The sequence below is a fragment of the Coptis chinensis genome, chromosome 7 (genome assembly GCF_015680905.1).
Source record: "Coptis chinensis isolate HL-2020 chromosome 7, ASM1568090v1, whole genome shotgun sequence".
In the NCBI taxonomy this organism is placed as follows: Eukaryota; Viridiplantae; Streptophyta; class Magnoliopsida; order Ranunculales; family Ranunculaceae; genus Coptis; species Coptis chinensis.
Window position 1 is genome coordinate 7,059,668 of NC_141462.1, and position 21,895 is coordinate 7,081,562.

The following is a 21,895-nucleotide window of genomic DNA, read 5'->3' on the forward strand; positions in this document are numbered from 1 at the left end:
TCAGCACGATCAAAGATAAAAAAGTATATAATAACTAAATAATGAAGAGTAACACAAAATAGAGAATGCTAGTGTATGACAAATTATACCTTATTTTCAAAAGAATTATCTGAACAAGCTTCCATTATTTCTCTCATAAACTTCATTACGTAATACCCACACTCTTTACTACCAGGTTGGTACGGGCCCTAAGTACAAATATGGAAAATATTCATAAGCATATATTTTTCCAAACACACAGTATGTATGCATAAGAATTTGTTTATTACCATAATCTTCTCCCACTTCACTGGACCTTTACTTCTTTTCCCTTCAAGTCTTTCTATTTTCATGACCGCACTTCAAAATAAGATCAATGTAAAACCTAATTAGCAAGTAAAAGATATGCACGTAATGATCTAATTATTTCATATACATACACACTCATGACAAACTTGTTAAAATAGATATCCATATCATTAGATGGTAGATTATGCATCGAATCCAACCAATTAAAAGTCATCTGCAATAAATTAATAGCAATCAAAACCCAATGTCCACTACAAAAAGATCAGAGGCATGTGTGGTTAAAAAAGAAAAATTAGACATTAAAACTATAATATACATTCCAATGAAAATGATAAAACATGGATAGTATTAAAAATATAAGACAATATCCTTACCCTAGATTATAAGGGATAAGAACAACTCTTTTTCCACTTGTATTCTGCAAGCTCTACACAATAATTTGAGTTTTCTCATTCCCATTAGCTCTTGTGAAAGATAAAGGGTTTACAAATCCGACGACATCACGACAACTCACAAATTCGTCATAAAGAATCCTAGAGAAAGAAAAATAAAGCAATCATAATTACTAAAACTAAAGATGAATATCTAAGATTTACGATAACACCAACAATGAAATTTTGTAGATATTCTAACCTCATGTATACCACCAAAATAGCAGCATCTAACCAACCCATGTTACATACATCCATTATATCGCTTTTCTCCATAATGAAACTACCCATATTATCTCCAAACAATTCTCCTCCTATTGGAAAATGTATCGAACCTTGGTCCCCTGGAAGCGCCATATTGAGGAATCCCACAAACGAATCTATTGCACCTTGATTATGACTATCACTAATTTGATTTTTACTTCCCTAAATTAAAAATTCAGAACAACCAATTATTAAAAGAGAAGCCAAATTTAGAAATTGATCATATAACTTCATATAAAAGAATCTTGTCATTTACCTCAATGTCGTCTTTATAATAGAAATTGTCCTTTGGCCAAGGAACTTGTGTGCCAAGAGCATCTACGACATATTTAAGCTCCTCATTCACTTGTATAGGAAGAGCAAGACGGCCAGCTTCTTCAGAAACAAGCGATACAACCACAACACGAACATTATTGAGTCCCAAAGGGTAACCGTGAATTTCTTTTCGTTTATTTTCCTCATATACCAAGCCTTCAACAACAATATTTGTTCGGCCAACCACATCCAAATAACATTCTAAATGTCTAAGTATCATAATAAGCACACGACATTATATTTTAATAACATATTACGTGTAAACTACAATTTACCTCCCCTAGACCAAATGTTTGACCCGTGTTTTCTTATTTGCCTTGTTCACATGATCAAATTGAGCCAAATTACATTCTAGGCCATACAATTGAAGTATAAATCTTAGAACCATTTTAAAATTATATATATAACGTGTAAAACACTACTTACCTCTCCTGGACCAGATGTTGGACCCTGAAATGGTGTTTGACCCCGTGTTTTATTCTTATTTACCTTGTTCACACGATCAGATTGAGCCAAATTACACTCTAGACCCTACAATTGAAGTATAAATCTTGGAACCACACAATATTATTAAAATTAGGCCATACATACGACTGAGTTGACTGTTAGTCAACTGAGTTAACTAATGGTGAACAAACAGAACTAGGACTAAAGTCTAATATTCAAGCTTTTATGGACCAAAGTCTAATAAACCAACTATGCGTAGGACCAAAGTCTAAAAAACCCTTAAAATTATATATATCACGTGTAAAATGCTACTTGCCTGTCCTAGACCAGATGTTGGTCTCGAAAATGGTGTTTGACCTTCTTGTGTTTTCTTATTTGCTTTGTTACCATGATCTGCTTTGGGCTTTGATGGAGGTTGGGCTGCCTTCCCATTTTTTTTCAGCTATTAGTCAGAAAAATAAAATTTGTAGTTAGAAGGTCGGAATGCATAAAATGGTTTGGTCAAACTGTTGTTGCACAAACATTAGATGCAACGATGAAGGATGCATAAATAGATGGCAGGTTACCAATAAAAAAAAATAAAAGAAACATTCACAGTAGTAACTTACTTGCTGAGCATTTTTTACTAGTCTACCAGATTGATGTTTGCCAGATGAGTGTATTGTATGATCAATATTGACACTCGTATTGCTGTTTGAAGAGATTTTTTCAGATGGTAAGGAGTTATCTTTGTCCTCCAACCTTTTGACTCTATCCAACAACAACCTAACGTCTTCCTGAAGACGGTAGTTTTGGTCCCGTTGCTCTTGAATTGTTGATTCCAACTTTGTAACATGTTCCTTTGAGCCACGTTTGTTAACGTGGAAATATGTGGTGGGGGTGATCCCCTTTCCAATTGCTCGAGTGCGACCAGGATGCTCGGGTGTGCCCAATGCTAGAGTTAAGATGTCCTTACTTCCTTCGATAACTACCTTTCCCTCCTCTACTTCCTTAGTCAGCACATCCTTCAATTAAGTTTTGAAGTAAACAAGGATTTAACAAATCCAAATCACAACAAGCATTCATGTCTAACATTAAAACATAATAATAAACGATTAGAAAACTTACAATCTTTTTAGCCACTCTTTCCGTAGCTACTTCAATATATTTTCCTTTTTTTGAGTAAGCTCTTTTCCATATTGAAGGCCTTCGATTTTTTCCATTAAAGGATGGTCCTAACTCTTTTTTCTATGGTTACAAAATAATCACACAAACGACAGGGTTAATACGATGCATGTCTTCGAAACTCTTGGTTGAAGGTTTATCATACCCAAACAAATTAACAAAGTGCCTACATGTATAAATGTTGAGACAGACAATGTACTCACCAATTGTTCTCCAATATCAGCAAATCCCGTCTTGCCCGTCCTATGGTTATATACTTTTTTTGCTGCCATTTGTGAATTAAGTTTGCTAATTTCCTGGAAAACATGGAATTAGTTGTCTTTAGGAATAAAAAACAATATATGGGTTTAATGTGATTGGATGTCTTTAATAGTTAAGGAATTAATTATCACAGCACACGTCAAAGACAATTTGGGGAAGTCACATTCCTATTAACAACCTAGGTTGGCACACAATCCTAGACTATCAAAGGGGCTGCCTGAGTCCAGATGTGCGAAAATACTATCAAAGGCAATATGATTGGATGTCCTATGACAGCAGCAATTTGAGGAGGTCACATTCCTATTAACAGACAGGTAAAGAATTTTTAGAGGACCAACTATTTAAAGATGCTTACTGTGGTTCATGGGTTTGTGCGTACAGTGATTGCCATGTTGTTAGGGCCTATATTGACAACATTCATTGTGTTGACTGGAGAACAAAAAAGTGAATGAGACATTTCGAGGCTTAGTCACATGATTTTCATGACTTAATGTTGGCAGCATATGCATTTTCTTTGGTGTAAGCAGTAGTGAAATATGGAGGACACCACTTTTTCGTTTCTGCCTTTTGTTCCGAGTCTATATTTTGCGTGTAACTCTGTTCCCTTCCCCTGTAAGTGTTGTCAGAGGCTGGACACATACATGAACTCTCCTTAGTGGCTTCTTATAAGAGGGGAACTTCCCATTTGGTCAACTTTAGTGTAGTTTCTGATTTGATGTCAATGTTAAGATTTTCTCTCGCGTAAGACCCGGAAAAGACAAGAAAGAAAGAACACATAATCAGACTAAAAGGCAGCAAATTAGCCTATATAGTCTGACCAGTTTGATTAATGGAACTAACCGATGCAGGAAGTCACTACTTAGCGCTAGCAACAGAAGGTTCTATTTACACAGTAGTAGTAGCTGCCCTACAAGGAATGCATATATAAAGATAGCAGTCACTATCCATAGCTCCAACTCTAGTTCGTCACTCAGGCTCTGACAAGACCTCGGCTTTAGCTCTGTTATCCTTGTTCCAAACATTTCACGAAAAGTCGACTACAAGTTATAAATCGAGGGGAAGGCAGGTGAAATCCTTTCCTCCGAACCGGCAATGCCCTAAATTTCATCGGAACTGGAAGGAGAATCATAGGTAAGCCAAAGCTTTCCGCATAACGTCACTACTCGTTCCCTATAAGCCATAGCTCCTCACTCTTCACTGACGCAACTATAACTCCTAACTCTCCTCTGCCTAGCTCCAACTCTCACTCATCATAATAGTTTCGTTTCGTTCCCAACAAAATTTTAGTGAGCTTACGCTTGGGGCCTTGTAGCTAATTAAAGCTTAGAATATAATGGAAGAGTGACTTCAGGGAAAAACATTACTGGAAGCAGTTGTAAACAGATGAGACCTACTAAAGTTCTAATTTTAAGGAAATATTTTGTACAACTTAAATTTAACAACAGTTAACAACACGAGTAATTCATGGTGATTTCGGGATGGAAGAGCGTTTTCGAGGGAAAATAATTTACTAAAAAGTGGTCGTAGACCAAATTAAACCTAAAATGTTCTCTATGAAAGGGAAATACTTACCCATGTAATTTAACAGCTTAACGAGAGAGAGCCCTTAATAGCTAGGCATATCTGCACCTAGAGTTGAGATGATTTGGCCCGCACAGGACCATGAATTATTGAATTCCAATCGGGCAAACATGAAAAGAGAGGTCTTAAAGGGCAATAAAGTTTCCAGTTGGCTATCCAAGGGTAGGATGCACACCGCCACGCAGAGACTTAAGGATACTAAGAAGACTTGATGTTCATAAGCGAAGGGCAGTAATTCCAACTATACGAGGAGGTACATTTGGATCCCTTCTTTGGGTAATGTCATTAAATGCAAAACCGATGGGTTGGCCCCCGGAGTTCTCAGCAGAGGGGTGCTGGTATCATGTGAAAGGAAAGAAATTTGGCGTGGTGGGAATTTTAGTGACTAGACTTGGACAAAGGTTACTTCCTTTCAAGCCAAGTGTATTGCTATTGTTTTGGCGGTGAGAAATCTTGAGATGACTTTGGAATAGAATTTGGATAGAGGTGGATTCACATGCACGGTGATCAAAGCTTTTAATGGGAATGCCATTCCATGGACACTAAGAGCTAGATAGATGCAAGCAACTAGGAACATACAGATTTGGAAGTTATTTACTTTCGGCTTTTCTATAACTTTACCCTGATTCGTTTCTCCATTTTGATTGTCCATAAAATTACGGGCAAATCATTGTCACTTAAGTAGTACCATCCCTTCCACATCAACAAGAGCCTCTACTACCTTTACAAAGACTCTCTTTCTCTTTGGTTCATCTGGCCTGAAAGAGTGAAGGCCATTCTTAACGACTCGAAGGGATCAAGACCGCTTGTCACGAAGGCTAACATCATCAGCTCCGACTCACGAGGCTTAATTGTTCTTCGAACGATAAGTAGCTCTAGACCCTGACCCAAGAAGTTGTAATCAATCCAACTTTTAGCTGATGTCATAGTAGAAGAATTGGAATTTATCCTTCATTCATGACAGTTATATTTTAGAGTTTATTTACCACAAACAAGATTTTCCTAATCTTATATTTTTTTTTTTTGTTGATATTTTCCTTTGGGATTCTTTCAAGTGTTATCAGGAAAATGAAGGATGGCAAGGGTAGATGGATTTCTGTCTTACGTTATTCAATGGCTAGTATTGAAAGTGGCATGGCCACAAATCTCATCACTGCCTAAGCAATACCTAAGCAAGAAATCCACTTTTCAAGGACTGAAGACAGAACAGAAATACCTAAGCAAGAAATCCACTTTTCAAGCCAAGCAAGCTCGGGTAAATGACCTAGAAATAAGAAAAGACCACTGAAAAATAGCGGTACTAAGGGTTGCTTTCCTCTGGGTAGGCTATCTTTGAAAATACTTATCATGAAATAAAATAAGAATGGAATTAGAAATGCCCACTTTGTGCGCCTTGATAAGCTCATAAAGATGATGCAGGCCCCCGACAACAAGGCAGCTAGCTTCAGGGGATCCATGAAATAGAAATCTTCATAGTAGAATAATCCAAAGAGAAATTGAATAATGAGCAGCAAAATAAAGGACAAACAACATTTCTTAGGGGTCGAACTTGACTGTTCTCTTTCCAAAAAGAATGAGAGCGCATAATGGCCGATTTGCTGAAAAGCCAGGTAGAACCCCTACTTAGCTAGCCCTTGATCAAGGAAGTATCCACAAAAGATGCTTAAATGGGCATAATCCAAAGGAAAGAAGAATATTATAATAAGAAATAAAAACATAACTAAAGAAAGGATTTCCGGAATATTCAGTCCCGTATTCTTTCTTGAGTGCGACTCCGGAATAGTAGGTCGGATACGGAATCTATTATATTTGGAACGAAGGGACAGAATATAAAAACTACTAATCATTAGTATGAAAATGAGAATGAAAAAAGCAAAAATGAATACCAAATTACTAAAGAGACTACCAAATTACTATGAATATCTAGCAAGCGTCTAGACTCATGAGACTCACCCCCAGACTATGACTAAAGAGACTACCAAATTACTACCCACACCCACACCCGGTAGAAAATCCGCTGAGGTTTTAGGGAAGAAGGCAGTAGGAAGTATCAGAAAATAGAATGCTTGTTAACCATAAATGAATACAGTTATCCAAAACCAATCAAACTAACAAAAATAAGTTATCCTAACCTGAAATTTTGGTGTCAGTCTTGACTTCACAAATCTTTCCCAATCTTCCTGTCTAATATTTTTCTCGTGTTTTTTAGGCGGCTTCAAAAGCTTTTCAGGTTGGTCTTTGTAGGGAGTGATATAGTATCTAGTCAACCGACTCTTGAATTCTTTCCATTTCTCACCAATATTTGAGACAACATGTCTTCTGCCAAGTTGAATTTGGCCTATAAAAAAAGAATAAGCTATAAAGTTACAATAACCTAAGACTAATTAGACAATTAATAGTACAACTGGAGCTATTTACCTTTATAGTATCCCATAACAAGTCTCTCACTTCATCTCCGACAGCATGCCAATTTTCATAATCAACAATAGAGATTCGGGACTTCGCTAACAAACCTGAGTAGCTTGCCAAATCCTTTCCGCCTTCCCCTATACGTTGACCATCTTCATTGTATTGAACATTCAATAGTTCACCCTCTCTCATTTTTGTTATCCTTTTGCATTGAACTGCTCCTCTTCCTGTCCTTTCTACACTTGAATCTTGTATATTGTTAACTTCCATTGGTGTATCGGAAGTCTCGTCAACTCCCATATCTAAATCGGAATAAGAATTCTCTCCTGGATCCATGCTGATTTCCTATATACCGAGTATAGACATGAATACTTGAACCAATAACAACATATGAAATAAGCTAGGTATCAATAACTTGGACAATATTAATTAAACAATAATAAAACAAATGATCATCCATAACATGAATTAAAGTATTAAGGCAAATATAAATATCAAAGTAGGTATGAATTCACATTTAATAACAATATTCAATAGTCAAATAATAAAGGAACAAACTTGTTCAAACATCCCCATAGAAAGAAAAAAATCATAACATGCTCTAACTTAATCGTTAGAAGTAGGGTCGACATAAGTCCCCTCACAATCTACACGCGCATAAGATGATACTGATGCACCTGAACTAAGGGAGTCGACATCTAGAAATACTTCACCACTTGTATGATCTAGCTCATCCTCATTCCCTTCCTCAAGGTAGTCTCTTTCAAGAGTCCTCAAAGCTATTGACCATTTTGGAAGTCGTCTACTTTGATGCCATTTCTTCCTTATGTCCAACCTAGTGAAACACAAATTAAATACTTTGATGGACTTTGACCTAGTACTTAAATATTTGGGACTTTAGTCGATAGTCGAAAGCAGCCATATCTCAGTTATAACACCGTAGTAACCCATTTTTGAAACAACGGGGTTCTTATCCTTGGCACTAGAAATTTGCACTGTTGTCGCCATTAAACCCACACCACTGTTTTGGTTTACTAGTGAAGTAAGCTTCATGATCCTTTGTATGAAAACGGTATCCACCAATAACATAGCATGAACACTTTAGAACGTCTCGACGAGGTCCTTGAGCTATAACTTTCAAGGTGTTTGAAAGTTTGTTACCGGTAATTGTTGTCTCCTCCTTAACCTGATTATCCAAGTTATCCAAGAATCTTAGTCGAATTTAGCTAAGTTGTATTAGATGTAAAATAATTTCAGATAATCTTACCCTTTGACGAATCCAATAAATGAATGTGCGAGTGTGCTCATCTTGATACCATTTGGCTGACTTACGAGGATAAGTAAGCTTTAGGTGTTCCATATGCTACCTATCAAGTTAAGAAAAAAGCTTGGTCACTATTATATGTCTAGGTGAAATAAGGAAAAACAAAATCCTATACTAACGTACTCGATATAAGGTTGAACGTCATTAGTGTTTGCCAAAACACATTGATGAGCTTGCTCCCAAGTCTTCTCGTCGACTTCAACAACATTCATACCACCAAGAGGCTTTCCCTTAGAAATTGTATTTTCTTTCTCCGTATCATTAGTATCCATGTTTCTAACTGATGGGACTCCCACTGCATTCACTCCAGATAAGTACTTGCTAAGAAACTTAACAGCTTCTTCAAGGATATAATTTTCAGCAATGCATCATTCTGGATGATTTCGATTCCGCACGTAGCCCTTTAGTATTTTCATGAACCTAATATTCAAAAAGTGACAAAAAAAGAGAAAATACAAAAAAACAAACAATCAAATTGATGAAGCTTTACTGAATTATTGAAAGTAGTTAATTCAATTTTCTGTGTACTTGCCTCTCAAATGGATACATCCAATGAAAGATGCACCATGACATCAAAGAACGATGGTGGAAAGTACATTTCCAGTAGACATAAAGTGAGGACCAAATTGTCTTGAATTTCCTTTAATTTGGACACATCCACTACTTTGGTGCAAAGAGAGTTGAAAAAGAAACACAACCGAGTGATGGTATACCTCATGTGCTTTGGCAACACTGATCGTATTGCCACAGGAAGAAGTTGCTGCATCAATATATGACAGTCATGAGACTTGAGACCATACACTTTTAGATCTTGCATTGACACGTGGTGTCTAAAATGTGAAGAATATCCATCTGGCACTTTGAGTTCACACAAAGTGTTGCAAACTGTATTACTTTCTCAGCTCTAGATAGCATTATGACATCTTTGGTGGAAGATAAGTCCTATTTCTCCTTTTATCCGGTGCTAGTTTCCTTCCTCATGTCCATTTCTAAGAGGTCTAGGCTTACTTTTGAGGTCATCTTTTGTCTTGTACTTAATGTAATGTTAAGTAGTGTGCCGATGATGCTATCACAAATATTTTTCTCAATATGCATGACATCCAAGTTGTGTCGCACAAGCAAGAATTCCCAATATTCAAGCTCAAAAAATATAGATCTCTTCTTCCAATATTTACCACTTTCATTCTCATAAGAAGTGCTAGGCTGCTTCTCTCGTGTTTGTGACTCTTCATTGGATGCCTTTGACTTCTTTCTTGATGTTTTTGGCTTTGGAATCACCAGCTTTGGTTTCCCCCATCTAACTTTCATCCCTTTGAGCTTTTCTGAAATCACCTCTCTAGTTAACGGGTCTGGATGTGATCTTAACTCTTGCTGACCATTAAATGCCTTCCCTTGCCTTCGATAACGATGATTTTTTGGAAGGAACTTTCTATGGGACTAATATATGTTTTTATTTAAGTGTTTCAATCTTGTAGAATCAGTTTTCTCACCACATATTGGACAAGCAAGATATCCCTTGACCCTACACCCAGCTAAATTTCCAAGAGCAGGAAAATCATTGATCGTCCACACTAGAACAACCCTTAATGTAAAAGATTCTTGCTTGTAGGCATCATAAACCTCCACACCAGGATTCTAAAGAGCCTGCAAATCTTCAATTAAAGGTCTAAGGTAAACATCAATATCATTACCAGGTTGTTGGGGACCTGATATCAACATTGTCAGCATCAGAAATTTTCTCTTCATACATAACCATGGCAGAAGATTGTAAATGATCAACATAACCTGCCAGCAACTATGCCTAGAGCTGAGATTACTATGTGGATTGGTCCCATCTGTCGAAAGAGCAAGTCGTAGATTTCTTGGATCTTCAGCGAACTCTGGCCACCTTTTATCAACCTATTTCCATGCTGGAGAATCTGCTGGATGACCATCAACTTCTACTCTTCTATCTGCATGCCATACCAAATCGTTTGATGTCTGAGCGGATTGAAACATCTTTGCAAACCTTGGGAGAGGCGGAAAGTACCACAAAACTTTCGCAGGTGCTTTACCCTTCTTTTCCTGATATCTCGACGTTCCACAAGTTGGACAACTAGTTAAATCCTTGTACTCATCTCCTCTGTAAAGTATGCAATCATTGGGACATGCATGTATTTTTTGAACTTCCATTCCAAACGTAGACAAAATATTTCTAGCTTTGGTCATGGATTGTGGCACTTTGTTATTATCCGGCAACATTTTTCCCAACACCTTCAATAGCTTGGTAAAACTCGTGGTTCCGACCACCACGACACCGGGCTTTCAAGTTGAACAATTCCACAAGGGATGATAACTTTGTATAGCTTTTGCAACCTTTGTACAAAGGTTTCTCAGCATCTTCAAGCAATTTACAAAGCTTTTCAGGATTCCCCGTGAAACTCTCATATGCATCATTAACCATTCTAACCGTGTCCCCAAAATCACATGGGGTTTCCATATCAAAGTCTTGACATGGAGGTTCATGCGTGTTGACACTTCGGGACTTTCCACTGTGAGGCTTTTCCCCATGCCATATCCACATTTTGTAACTTTTTTCAAAACCAACATGAAAGCAGATGATCCCTAATATCATCCAAACTCTTATGCAAGTGGTTCCCACAATTAAGGCATGTGCATCTTATGAAATTAAGATTGTCTGGGCCTACATGCTCTCCAGCACATTTTATAAAATACTTGACCCCTTCCTCGTATTCATCAGAAAGTCTATCCATAGTCATCCAAGGCTTATCCATACTCAATGTCAGAAATTCAATACACAAGTACTACATACACATGAAAAAAAAAGGTGATTAAGCAAGATAAAATCACGCAATTCATAGATTTTGGCTCAATCTGGTGGTTGAAGCAAATACAAACATACAATATAACCTTGTACTAATCAACCTAAGGTGCCAAAAGTGTAGCGTGGGAATGGATTTAGGCGTATGAATGGGGAAATTCCTACTTTCCTTACATGTGCCCGGCCAGCCACCTAGATACTTGGTAGACTAAAATGAAATAGTTAAGTGTCGCATTAAGATTGGGGTCTTGATATTAGAAATTCCTAGCAATCATAATATTCAGTACCCTAACTTTACAAAAAAAACACACACACACAATCAACAAATTGAAAGCTAGTAATCTTTGTACTGTTGAGTGTTTATCTATTTGTCAGCTCAAATCACGATCAGCCAGGCGTTCCTGCCCAATATATCAATCAACAATAAGCAAACTTGCAAACTAATAGTAAAACAATAGGCATAAGAGCTTCTAAAATCAGTTTATGTACGAGAACAATCTCCATCTCTTACTCATTCAGTCAAACACCTTAAGCCACTAACAAAAACTGTAAACATGAACTGTCAGGCCACTATACAAGCAACTACATGCCATCACTAGGCCAATATATCAATTAACAATAAGCAAACTTGCAAACTAAAAATAAAACAACAGGCATAAGTTTCTAAAACCAGTTTATGTATGAGAACAATCTCCATATCTTATTCTTTTAGTCAAACACCTTAAGCCACTAAGAAAAATTGTAACTGCCAGGACACTATATAGGCAACTACATGCCATCACCAGGCCATTACAAGTTTTACCAAGCTACTAAAAGGCAAGTATTCGGTGAGAGCTAAAACCTTGCTAAACCTTTCATTGGACCACATTTTGACGCATCAAGACAGTGCTATGGGATTTCATATAATTTTGGGACCTCACATGGAATTCAATGAAAAATATCCCCAAGCAGATCAGTGAATCATAATTTGAGGAATGCAAAAACACTGATCAATGCACCTACTATATTGGGGAAGAAAAGCACTAAAACACACGGCAGAAAGTGTGATACAAAATCTATTCGTGATTCGGCTCAAATCCTTCTGGAGTTCTGACAAACAGTAACGATTTTCTTAAGGTGATTCAATTGAAAGTACTAGCCTACTAGGAATAACTTAGTGATTCTAAAAGCTGAGTATATTTACATTCCCCCCACCCCACCTCTTTCACAAGTTTAGTATCAACCAAAGGATTTTTTGGTTAGCAAGATCCCCTAACTGTACAAGTTTTATCATGCTCTGGTAAGAAGGAAAACAATGTCCGCTTTCATCTATCTGCTCAAGACAGTACATGGGCTGATGCATTGTAGACCGATAATGATTTTGGTAGAACCAAATGAGCACAAAGGTGGAAAATAGACATAAAAAATGGACCAGGCCATCAGTTCATCTACATTATATTCACAAGACTATACGTCCATTTCAAGCCAAGTTACTCCTTCCGTACTTAGGTCTTTGATTGTATTTTGAGTACTTGACCTACTGATGTTGGTAGGCACAACTGTGAACTGTCTGTAGTAATTTGGTGAATATAGGTGGTCGTTACTGAACATTGTCATTGACTACCAAAAGAATCGCTAGTTTATCATCTTCTTTGCATACCAAGTTACCTACATTCTACAAATGCTTTGAAGCCTTCATCTTTTCAACTAGAAAATTGGTGTAGCATACTGCATCCTGCATATAACCTCAAAACCACTGGGTTTATGTTTCACTTTTCAGAGCGTATAGAGACGACACATTACACATCTACTTAGTTAGATCCAGGTAAGTAGGTAACCACCATTGTACTTATTCTGTTGTACTTGCCATGAAAATTTAGAATGAAGCTCAGGAAGGCAAGACATGGGCTTTAGTCCAATAGTTATTGTTAAGGCTTGTTATTTCGGTTTGGGCTGCACATTGGCTTTCAGTGAAATCCGAATGCTGTAAATATTTAGGTTACTTGTATGGATATGGGCTGAGCACTAAACTATGGACCTAGTCGAGTCTGTGAGACTGTGAGTACTGGGTAAGTACTAAGTTGAATTCAGCACCTCTAGAAAGCCAATCCCTCGTAACCCATGTGAAGGGGATCGTGCCATGGCAGAGTGATCCGCACAAGCCCTCTGGGGATCAGCTATTCAAAGCATCAAAAAAGCTAGGACTACCACAAAAATCCTTTTCTTTGTATGTAGGATTCTTGGCCTCCAATAGAAGGGTCGAATATTGTCATAAAAGCACATATATTGGAACCATTAAGACCATTCACTGGAGAAGCATGGGGCTGGTCACTTAATTTTTTCTCAAGTTTTGTACTGTTATCTGCAAGAAGAATTAAAAATTTCCTATAATAAAAGCATTGTCCTTTGAATTTTTGTTTTGATTTTGTGAAGCCTAGAAAACACTAAAAAACTGGGAAAAGGCATTGCCACACAGACATTCCATCTTGGGGAAATCCTGTACAACACTCCTGACAGTGTCCAAGACAAGTCCATATATGCAGATCGCAAAACAATCTGGTATTATGATATTCACGACTCCATCTAGACTAAATCACCCCCTACAACCCTTGTTTGATATCAACATGCATTTGTTGGACGCTAGAAATACCCGTGCAAAAAATATAACTAGGAACTTTAAACACACGTCACACAGAAACGTTAAAGGTTAAATGATTCGATATACACGTAACCATATAAGAAATGAATGTCAAAAAGTATGTATAGGTTCTTATGGACATGATTTTGTTTTTGTTTGTTGTGTTTTTTTTTATAGTACTAGAATTTTGAGACACGATCGAACATACCCTCTCCCCCTACGATCATGCTTCTTCTTTGCAACATAAAGAAAATTAAAAATATAAAATAAACATCAACTAAATAGGTGAAGAACAATAGCGAGGGAAATCTTTTTTTTTTTTTTTTTAAAACATCAAAAGAAAAGATTAAGCCAAGCTAAACCTAAACCACAACAGAACATAATCTATCTGCTCTCCGATTTTTTTCAAGTCCCATAACAAGTCTGCAATGTTTACACTAAAATCCCCAAATTTTAGAGTTCAAATTTTGCAAAGAAAAATTGGAAAGAAATTTTTTTGTAAACCCTATCAACAGCTACCAATGATATAAAGCAAAAACAATTACTTTACAGCCAAAATTGAATTTAAATAGAGCAAAAAACAATTACCTGATAGCCAAAATTGGAGAGAGTTGTAGAATAAAATCACTACTATTCTGCTGCTTTACTGGTGATAGAAGTTGAAGAAGAACCCTAGTGGACGATAGAAGTTAAGGAAAAAAGAGAGACCGATAGAATTTTAGAAAGAGTCTTGGAAGTTAGAAGTTTTGAGAGTCTGGGAAGTTGAAAAGAGTAAGTTTTAGCACCAGATGGTTTTTGGCCCTACTTTCTAAATATTAATTTTTCTTTGGGCGTGGGGTTTTGGTAGACCGACTTTGTCCACGGTATGCTTATATTTTTGCACAACATTAGTCACTTTTTTGTTGAAACGGTGGGGTATATGAACATCAAAATACAAATTAGGCGATATTGGTTTGTTCCGTGGTATATGAGATACTATATACCACTGTTTTACGAGACTAGTGGCATTTGCTTTCATCGAAATTAGAAAAGGTATTCTTACCGTGGCATATGACTATTAGCCACTGTTATTAGGGAAACAATGGTATATACGCTTTGACCTACCGTGGCTAATGAGCATTTATGTAGTAGTGGATAAACAATCAAACATATAATACTCTCATTTAAGCCAGCAAAAATAAATCATTGAAAACTATATAAATCATGAACATGAGAACAACCATCGAATCCTAATTCAGGAATACAACTAGATCAAATATAACACGTATTCAAAAATTATTTCTCATATCCATCCATCAAAATCATATAGACTAAAACAAAACAATTAGGAAGAAATACTCGGCGTTCATTGTTATTATTATTATTACTAATAATTTTAAACAGTGAAAATGTTCAAACATAAATCTCCATATACAATGACAATTAAAATAAGACTTGCTACCGTATAATACGAATTGAAATTTTTTAGGATAATATAAACCCACTTCTAATATATCACCCACAACAAGTTATATTCTCAATATAATATTTATGAACAATAAATCAAGGTATATGTTTAAGAATACTTGAAGATGCAAAAATCAATGTGAGACTAATTTAACAATACCAATCAATCATGTCATAATTTATAGGCACGAAACACACTTATAAGACAAATAAAAATTTCTTGATGTTGAAGTAAGATCATTATTATATTAAGACATTCTCTACATAAATTCCAATATGGTTTACGACTACCAATTATCACAATTATTTTAATTAATCATTAATAACGTGACATTAAGAAAACAACTTTACACATGTCAAGTGGGTGGTACAATATTATCATCATATACACACGGTAATAGTTCATCTACACACAATAATATAAGAAAGCATGTATACGCAAGTATACACATCTCAAAAAGGAATACACGTATATTTTATTTTACTTTTCTTTCTATTTCTAACTAATCACATCTAACAAATTAATCTTTTATACTTTAAAACATTATTCATCCATTAAAGTGTACGAGTGAGGCGAGATATTTCCTCCAACACAGAGGCAATTAGTTCCTTACTTAGTACGTCACAAAGTCATCAGTTAATGCAGCTCATTCAATATAGATTAAAATATCTTTTTGTTTTTTGAATAATAGCATAACACTCAAATACAAAGTTCACAAATATGTTATTGCACTTAATCTATAATCCATGTGAAAATGAACACCAACACTAAAACAACATTATATCAGCACAAATCATTTTGATCAAATCCGTTAATAATTAACATACAACAAATATAACTACTCCTCATATGATAAGTAAAATAAAAACATTTCATATGCACTCCACAAAAGTAACTAATATAGATATACACCTTACACAAAAGCTCTAGGGACCTTGCTGGGTCTGATGTCTTATCTATGATCAATGTTGCAGTTGACAATAGGGAATCTCCATGTCCTGCAAGGACTTCAGCACGACATCAGCATGATCGGCAACCTCCTCTCCCCCTCTTGGAAGCAGTAGTCTCTAGGGAATCTCCTAGTACTGCTACTACAGCTGCTGTAGCTTCAGCCGCTCCAAGCACACAAGTTGTATACAACCGGTGTTACTCTGTCCCAGCTGGTCCTGAAGAAATGTCTTCTACCAATGGACTAGAAGTTACTAGGGGCTCTTCTAGTTCTGATAGGATGTCAGCCCGATCTCCGTCCTCTCTTGTGAGAGCAGTGGTTTCTAGGGAATCTCCTAGCACTGCTATGACGTCAGTTGGAACTCACTCCTCTCCATCTCTTTTGAGGCCAAGTAAACCTCCTACTCGGTATAACAAGGATGGTGCTGGTTCTCTGGGGGCATTTGCTAGCCACTCCTTTTTTTCCTCGTCTTCTTAGTTCTGCCACTGATGGCTCACCTTTGAATAAGCAAACTGGAAGTTCTCCCTTTCCTTTGGGGAATTCAAGTAGTCTTAACTCCTCTCGAGTCTGTGAAAATCCCAGAGGCAAAGAAGTGGTTGTCTATACAACACATGAACTATCCACGGGGAAGTCCTTGAGCAGGAGGTAGGTTTCAGAACGGCGGAGGAGCTTTTCGGTTTAATGTGGACAATAATGCCTACGCAAAGCATTAGTTACTGGAGGAGGAAGGTATAGATGATGACATCTCGGAGGCTTAATGAGGATCCCTTTGATGACCATATTGTGATCTCTCCGCATGACATAAGTTTGAATATGCCGTCACAAGTTGTTACTAGAGGACAGCTACAACAACAACAGCTGCAAAAATCAGGAAATAGAGGTAGAGGCAGAGCCAAAAGCTCCGGGAACAGGGGAAAAAATAAACGATGATCCCATGAAGATCTGTACTCATAATGTTAGGGGTTTAAATGATGTTAATAAAGCGAAGGCTCTAAACGCTTTCAGAATTAAGCATAAACTAGCTTGTTTTTGCCTTTTGGAAACGAAAGTCCGGCAAGAAAAGTTTTTGAGTATCAGCAAGGCCTGCTGCCCGTCTTGGAAGTTTGATAATAACTATTCCAGTGCAGTCGCTGGACGCATTTGGCTCTCATGGGACCCTTCAGTTCTTGGAGTTCAAAAGATTTTGGAGAGCGACCAATTCATACATGCTCAGATCACCATCCTTGCTTCAGCGAAGAAGTTTCATTTTACAGTAGTCTATGCAAGCAACAAAAGAGCGGAAAGGATGACCCTCTGGCAAGATCTCATCAGTCTTCACACAGCCTTCTCGGGTCCTTGGTGTGTGGCCGGAGATTTTAATAATGTACTCTATTCTCACGAGAGGATTGGTACTGACTTGGTCCACCCGAGGGAAACTTACCCCTTTGCATCTTGTCTTAACACTGTTGGTCTATATGATCATATATCCAGTGGGGGATTCTTCACGTGGACTAATAATGGTACTGGCTCTATGCGGAGATGGTCTAAGATAGATAGGTGCCTTATCAATTCCTTGTGGGCTACCCATTTCTCAACTTCTGGAGTGGAAGTTTTGCCGCAAGGTCTTTCTGACCATACGCCTATCGTAATCTCGGTCTCCAACTCCTATACATGCGGGGGCACCTTTCGGGTTCGTAACTCTTTGGGTTGTGAATCCGCCTTTAAGATACTCTTCTAAAGTCTTTGGTCTATCCCTAGACATGGCAATCCATCGTTTATGCTTTGTAAAAGCTAAAGTTGTTCAAGGAAGCTCTCAAAGGCTGGCCTAAGTTTAGTTCCACGGACCTTCAAAAATCAGGTGGTAGCTGCCGGGCCAACCTAGAAGACATCCAAATGCAAATGCAAAAGCCCTCTCGATACTCATCTTGCTCTTCTAGAAAGAAGCCGTAGATCCGAGCTTTGTGATCTAATGTGTATGGAGGAGTATGATCTCTTGCTTGAGAGGACTAACGGTTGGTTATCCTTTGGCGACAAAGGTAACGCTTTCTTCCACAATGCCGTAAAGGAAAAGAAGATAAGGAACAACATTTGGTCTATTCGGATTCTCAAGGAAATCGGCCGGGAGGGACGGGGCTAATGTTGCCAAGTCTTTCATATCCTTCTATAGGGATCTGTTGGGTACCTCCTTCCCGCTCTCTTGTAACTCTTAGATTCGGATCGCCCTTAATCTTCGGGGAGCTACCTATAGCGAGTCGCGAAAGTTTGATCAAGGATTTTGATCTCTTTGGAAATCAAGGAAGCACTCTTTTCTATGGATGATAATAAAACGCTTTGGGCACGATGGGTTCAATGCCTTCTTCTTTAAAAAGGCTTGGGATATAGTTAGGGGAAGACTTCTCTCTTGCAATTCAGCATATATTCAATCGGAGGTCCATTCCAAGAGGTATAAACTCCACCCTTTATCCGCTTGATCCCCAAAAATCTTGCGCCTTCAAAGGTCGATGAATTCAGGCCAATTCTTTGTAACACTATCTACAAGTGTGTGGCCAAGCTTCTAACAAGCGGGATGAAGAATTTTATGCCACTCTTAATCTCTTCGGCTCAGTCAGCCTTCGTTCCAGGCAGGAACATCCAAGATAATATTATTCTCGCGCATGAGCTTATTCGAGGTTACAACAGGAAACACGGCACCAGGAATTGTGCAATCAAGATAGACATAAAGAAGGCCTTTGATTCAGTCAATTGGGAAGCCATGGGTATGATTTTGCAGAGATTTGGGTTTCCTCCTATATTCATAGAATGGCTTTTGATGTGTTTCACCACCCCTTCTTATTCCATTATCATCAATGGAACATCTGAAGGATTCTTCGAAGGTGGACAAGGGCTTCGGCAGGGCGACCCAATCTCACCGTATTTTTTTGTCCTGGTGATGGAGGTGCTCTCTGGCCTTCTAAAGCAAGCTCTCTCTGCTGGCCACATTCACCCGCGACTCTAAATGCCGGAAGCCGAAGTATCTCTCACTTATTTTTTGCAGACAATGCTATGATTTTTTGCAAAGGAGATATGGCATCTATTCTTGCAATAAAGGAAATTCTTGCACAGTTTTCGCTCTTCACAGGTTTGAATATCAACTCCGATAAATCATCTCTGTTGGTTGGGTGTATGTCACATGCAGCAGGACTGGACTTGGCTACTGCTTTGGGTATACCCCTTATATCTCCGCCTCTTATATACCTTGGGCTACCGCTAACCTCTTCAAGGCTAGGTATACGTGATTGTCTACCTTTGGTAGAGCGTTTGACTTCTCGAATCTCTAATTGGAAGAATTTTTCTTTGTCAAGGGCTGGTAGACTTGAACTTATCCAATCAGTTCTCTCATCCTTTCAAGTTTACTGGTCCAAAACCTTTGTTCTACCAAAGAAAGTTCTGGACAATGTCTCAAAGATTTGCAATCATTTCTTATGGTCGGGGCCCAATATGACAAGGAAGATGCATCATGCCAGCCATGAGGTATTAAGGTATTCTAAGGAGCAAGGTGGCCTGGGTATGATAGATGCCAGAACTTGGAACAAGGCGGCTTATTGCGGCCTGATCTTTAGATTAGCTGCGAAGGATGGATCTCTGTGGTCAAACTGGACTTGGAGCCAACATATAAAACATTCCTTCTTCTGGACTATGAAAATACCAGCAAGCTGCTCTTGGGTATGGAGGGGGATTCTGAAGCATCGGAACATTGCTCGGAAGCATGTCCGATATGTTATTGCAGACGGGACTGACACCCTCTTCTGGCACGATCCATGGTGCTCAGGTCAACCGCTTTGGGAATCATCAGTAGCGAGACACTCTTTTGCGCTTCCAAAGGATGCAAAGGTCAGCGATATCTTGTCTCAAGGTAGCGGTCCTCTATGGTGGAATCTATCTCGGACAACTCCTTGAAAAATCGCATCTTGAATACGGAAGTGAATTGCTACCTAGACAAAGATGAGGTTATTTGACAAATAGTAGTACGGGGAATTCTCGATTAAATCAAGCATAACGCATTCTGCGAAAAAGGAGAGACAAAAGGTAAAATGGTACAGGGGTGGTGCGGGGAAGCTCTCTATCCCAAAATACTCTTTTACTTTGTGGCAATTGCTCTCAAATTGTCTTCCCACTCAAGACCGCTTGATGCGGGAAGAAGACCTTGCACTTCTCGAAGTCGCGATCTATGTGGTATATATCTTGAACACTCAAAGCATTTATTCTTCGATTTGTCAATTCTCAAAGCAGGTCCGGGCTTCGTTAAAAATTACCTTGGACTAGGGAGCTGGTCAAAGACTCCTCGTCGAGAATGGTATAGTATTTTCAGGTTATGTCGGCAAAGCACCACCGTGCCGATATCTTTAAAGCCTTTATTGGAGCTACTGTTTCACGAAATCTGGTGCGAAAGGAACAGACGGAAGAGGAAGAACAACTTGTTGACGCCCCAACAGTTAATCTCAAAGATTATGGCCACAATGAAACCGTACATTCAGAAAAATCTAAGCGAGGTCAAAGATTCTTACTCTGCGCGAGCTCTTTGCTGAAAGGTTGGGACTGCATATGATCTTTAAACCTCGGAAAGTACTTTAGTGCAAATTTGGAAGTCACGGAACAAGGTGCTTACATGCTCAACACTGACGGTTCGGTCCAGAAAAATGGAAGTGGGTATGGAGGGGCCATACGAGATAGCTTGGGGAATGTAGTCCGTGCTTACGCAGGATGCTCGTCTAGGAACTCAGTTATATACCAGGAAATCCAAGCCATTGCAGCTGGGCTTAAGCAGGCCCAAGAGATGGGTATAGAAAATCTGGAAGTCAACTCGGACTCACTGGGAGCCATAAACATTTTGAAAGGGAGTGAACGCAGCCCATGGTATTGTGCTAATACGGTTGCCTGTATTAGAAGTATTACTCGCTCCTTTGTTAAATGCTCTTTTAGCCATATCTTTCGAGAAGGAAATCAGGCAGCTGACTATCTCTCAAAATTGTATAGATCGCCAGATGATGGTGATGTAGTTTTCTCTCCTCCTCTAGATGAAAAGCTTCACCGTATTATAGAGGAAGATAGGAAAGGAACTTTGTATCCCCGTTTTTCTTCTAATACAGGTTGAGGTCCGCCATAACCTCTAGATTATTAAAAAAAAAAAAACCTTACACATACAAACAAATTAGGAAAAATATTGACTCACTTTATTTATGTATCATTTTTTTTTTCTTTGTAAAAATAAAACGACTAACGGAAATAGTTTTGAAAATAATACTTCTTAAACACTACCCATAAACCACGATCCGAGAATCACTTAGACTCACCTAAGTCTAAGCTAACCAAATGCTCTGATACTAAACTATCACACCCCAAATTTCGACAGAATTGGAAAAACAATATTTGTTCTCGACTCTTCGATTTTTGAGGTGTGATGCACTCTCAACTTCCCAAAACCCATAATCAGTTTAAATATCGGATAATTAAAAACCAATAAAAATTTCAAATAAACAAAAGTCCTCGTCATTACAAAAATTCACAAATATGATTATGTTACAAATCTCATTTCAATAACTCTTTAATTATAATTACAAA

The 21,895-nt window shown here is 38.0% G+C and overlaps 1 protein-coding gene and 1 pseudogene across 1 annotated transcript; one reads left to right on the top strand and one right to left on the bottom strand.

Annotated features, from left to right (window-relative positions):
• Nucleotides 1–9,438: 9,438 nt before the first annotated feature.
• On the bottom strand, nucleotides 9,439–11,047 carry LOC147485653 (uncharacterized; annotated as a pseudogene).
• A 9,601-nt stretch (nucleotides 11,048–20,648) lies between these two features.
• LOC147485654 (uncharacterized) lies at nucleotides 20,649–21,428 on the top strand. The gene is made up of 2 exons (XM_086573571.1): nucleotides 20,649–20,801; nucleotides 20,901–21,428. Exons 1-2 carry the CDS (start codon nucleotides 20,649–20,651, stop codon nucleotides 21,426–21,428), a joined length of 681 nt encoding a protein of 226 aa, XP_086429697.1.
• The last annotated feature ends 467 nt before the right edge of the window (nucleotides 21,429–21,895 follow it).

Excerpts from the sequence above, each read along its gene's own strand:
- LOC147485654 (XM_086573571.1), top strand. The coding sequence starts at position 20,649 with ATGTCGGCAAAGCACCACCGTGCCGATATCTTTAAAGCCTTTATTGGA. Across the intron at positions 20,802-20,900 it reads ATTATGGCCACAATGAAACC|TACTTTAGTGCAAATTTGGA; the intron begins GTACATTCAGAA and ends AACCTCGGAAAG.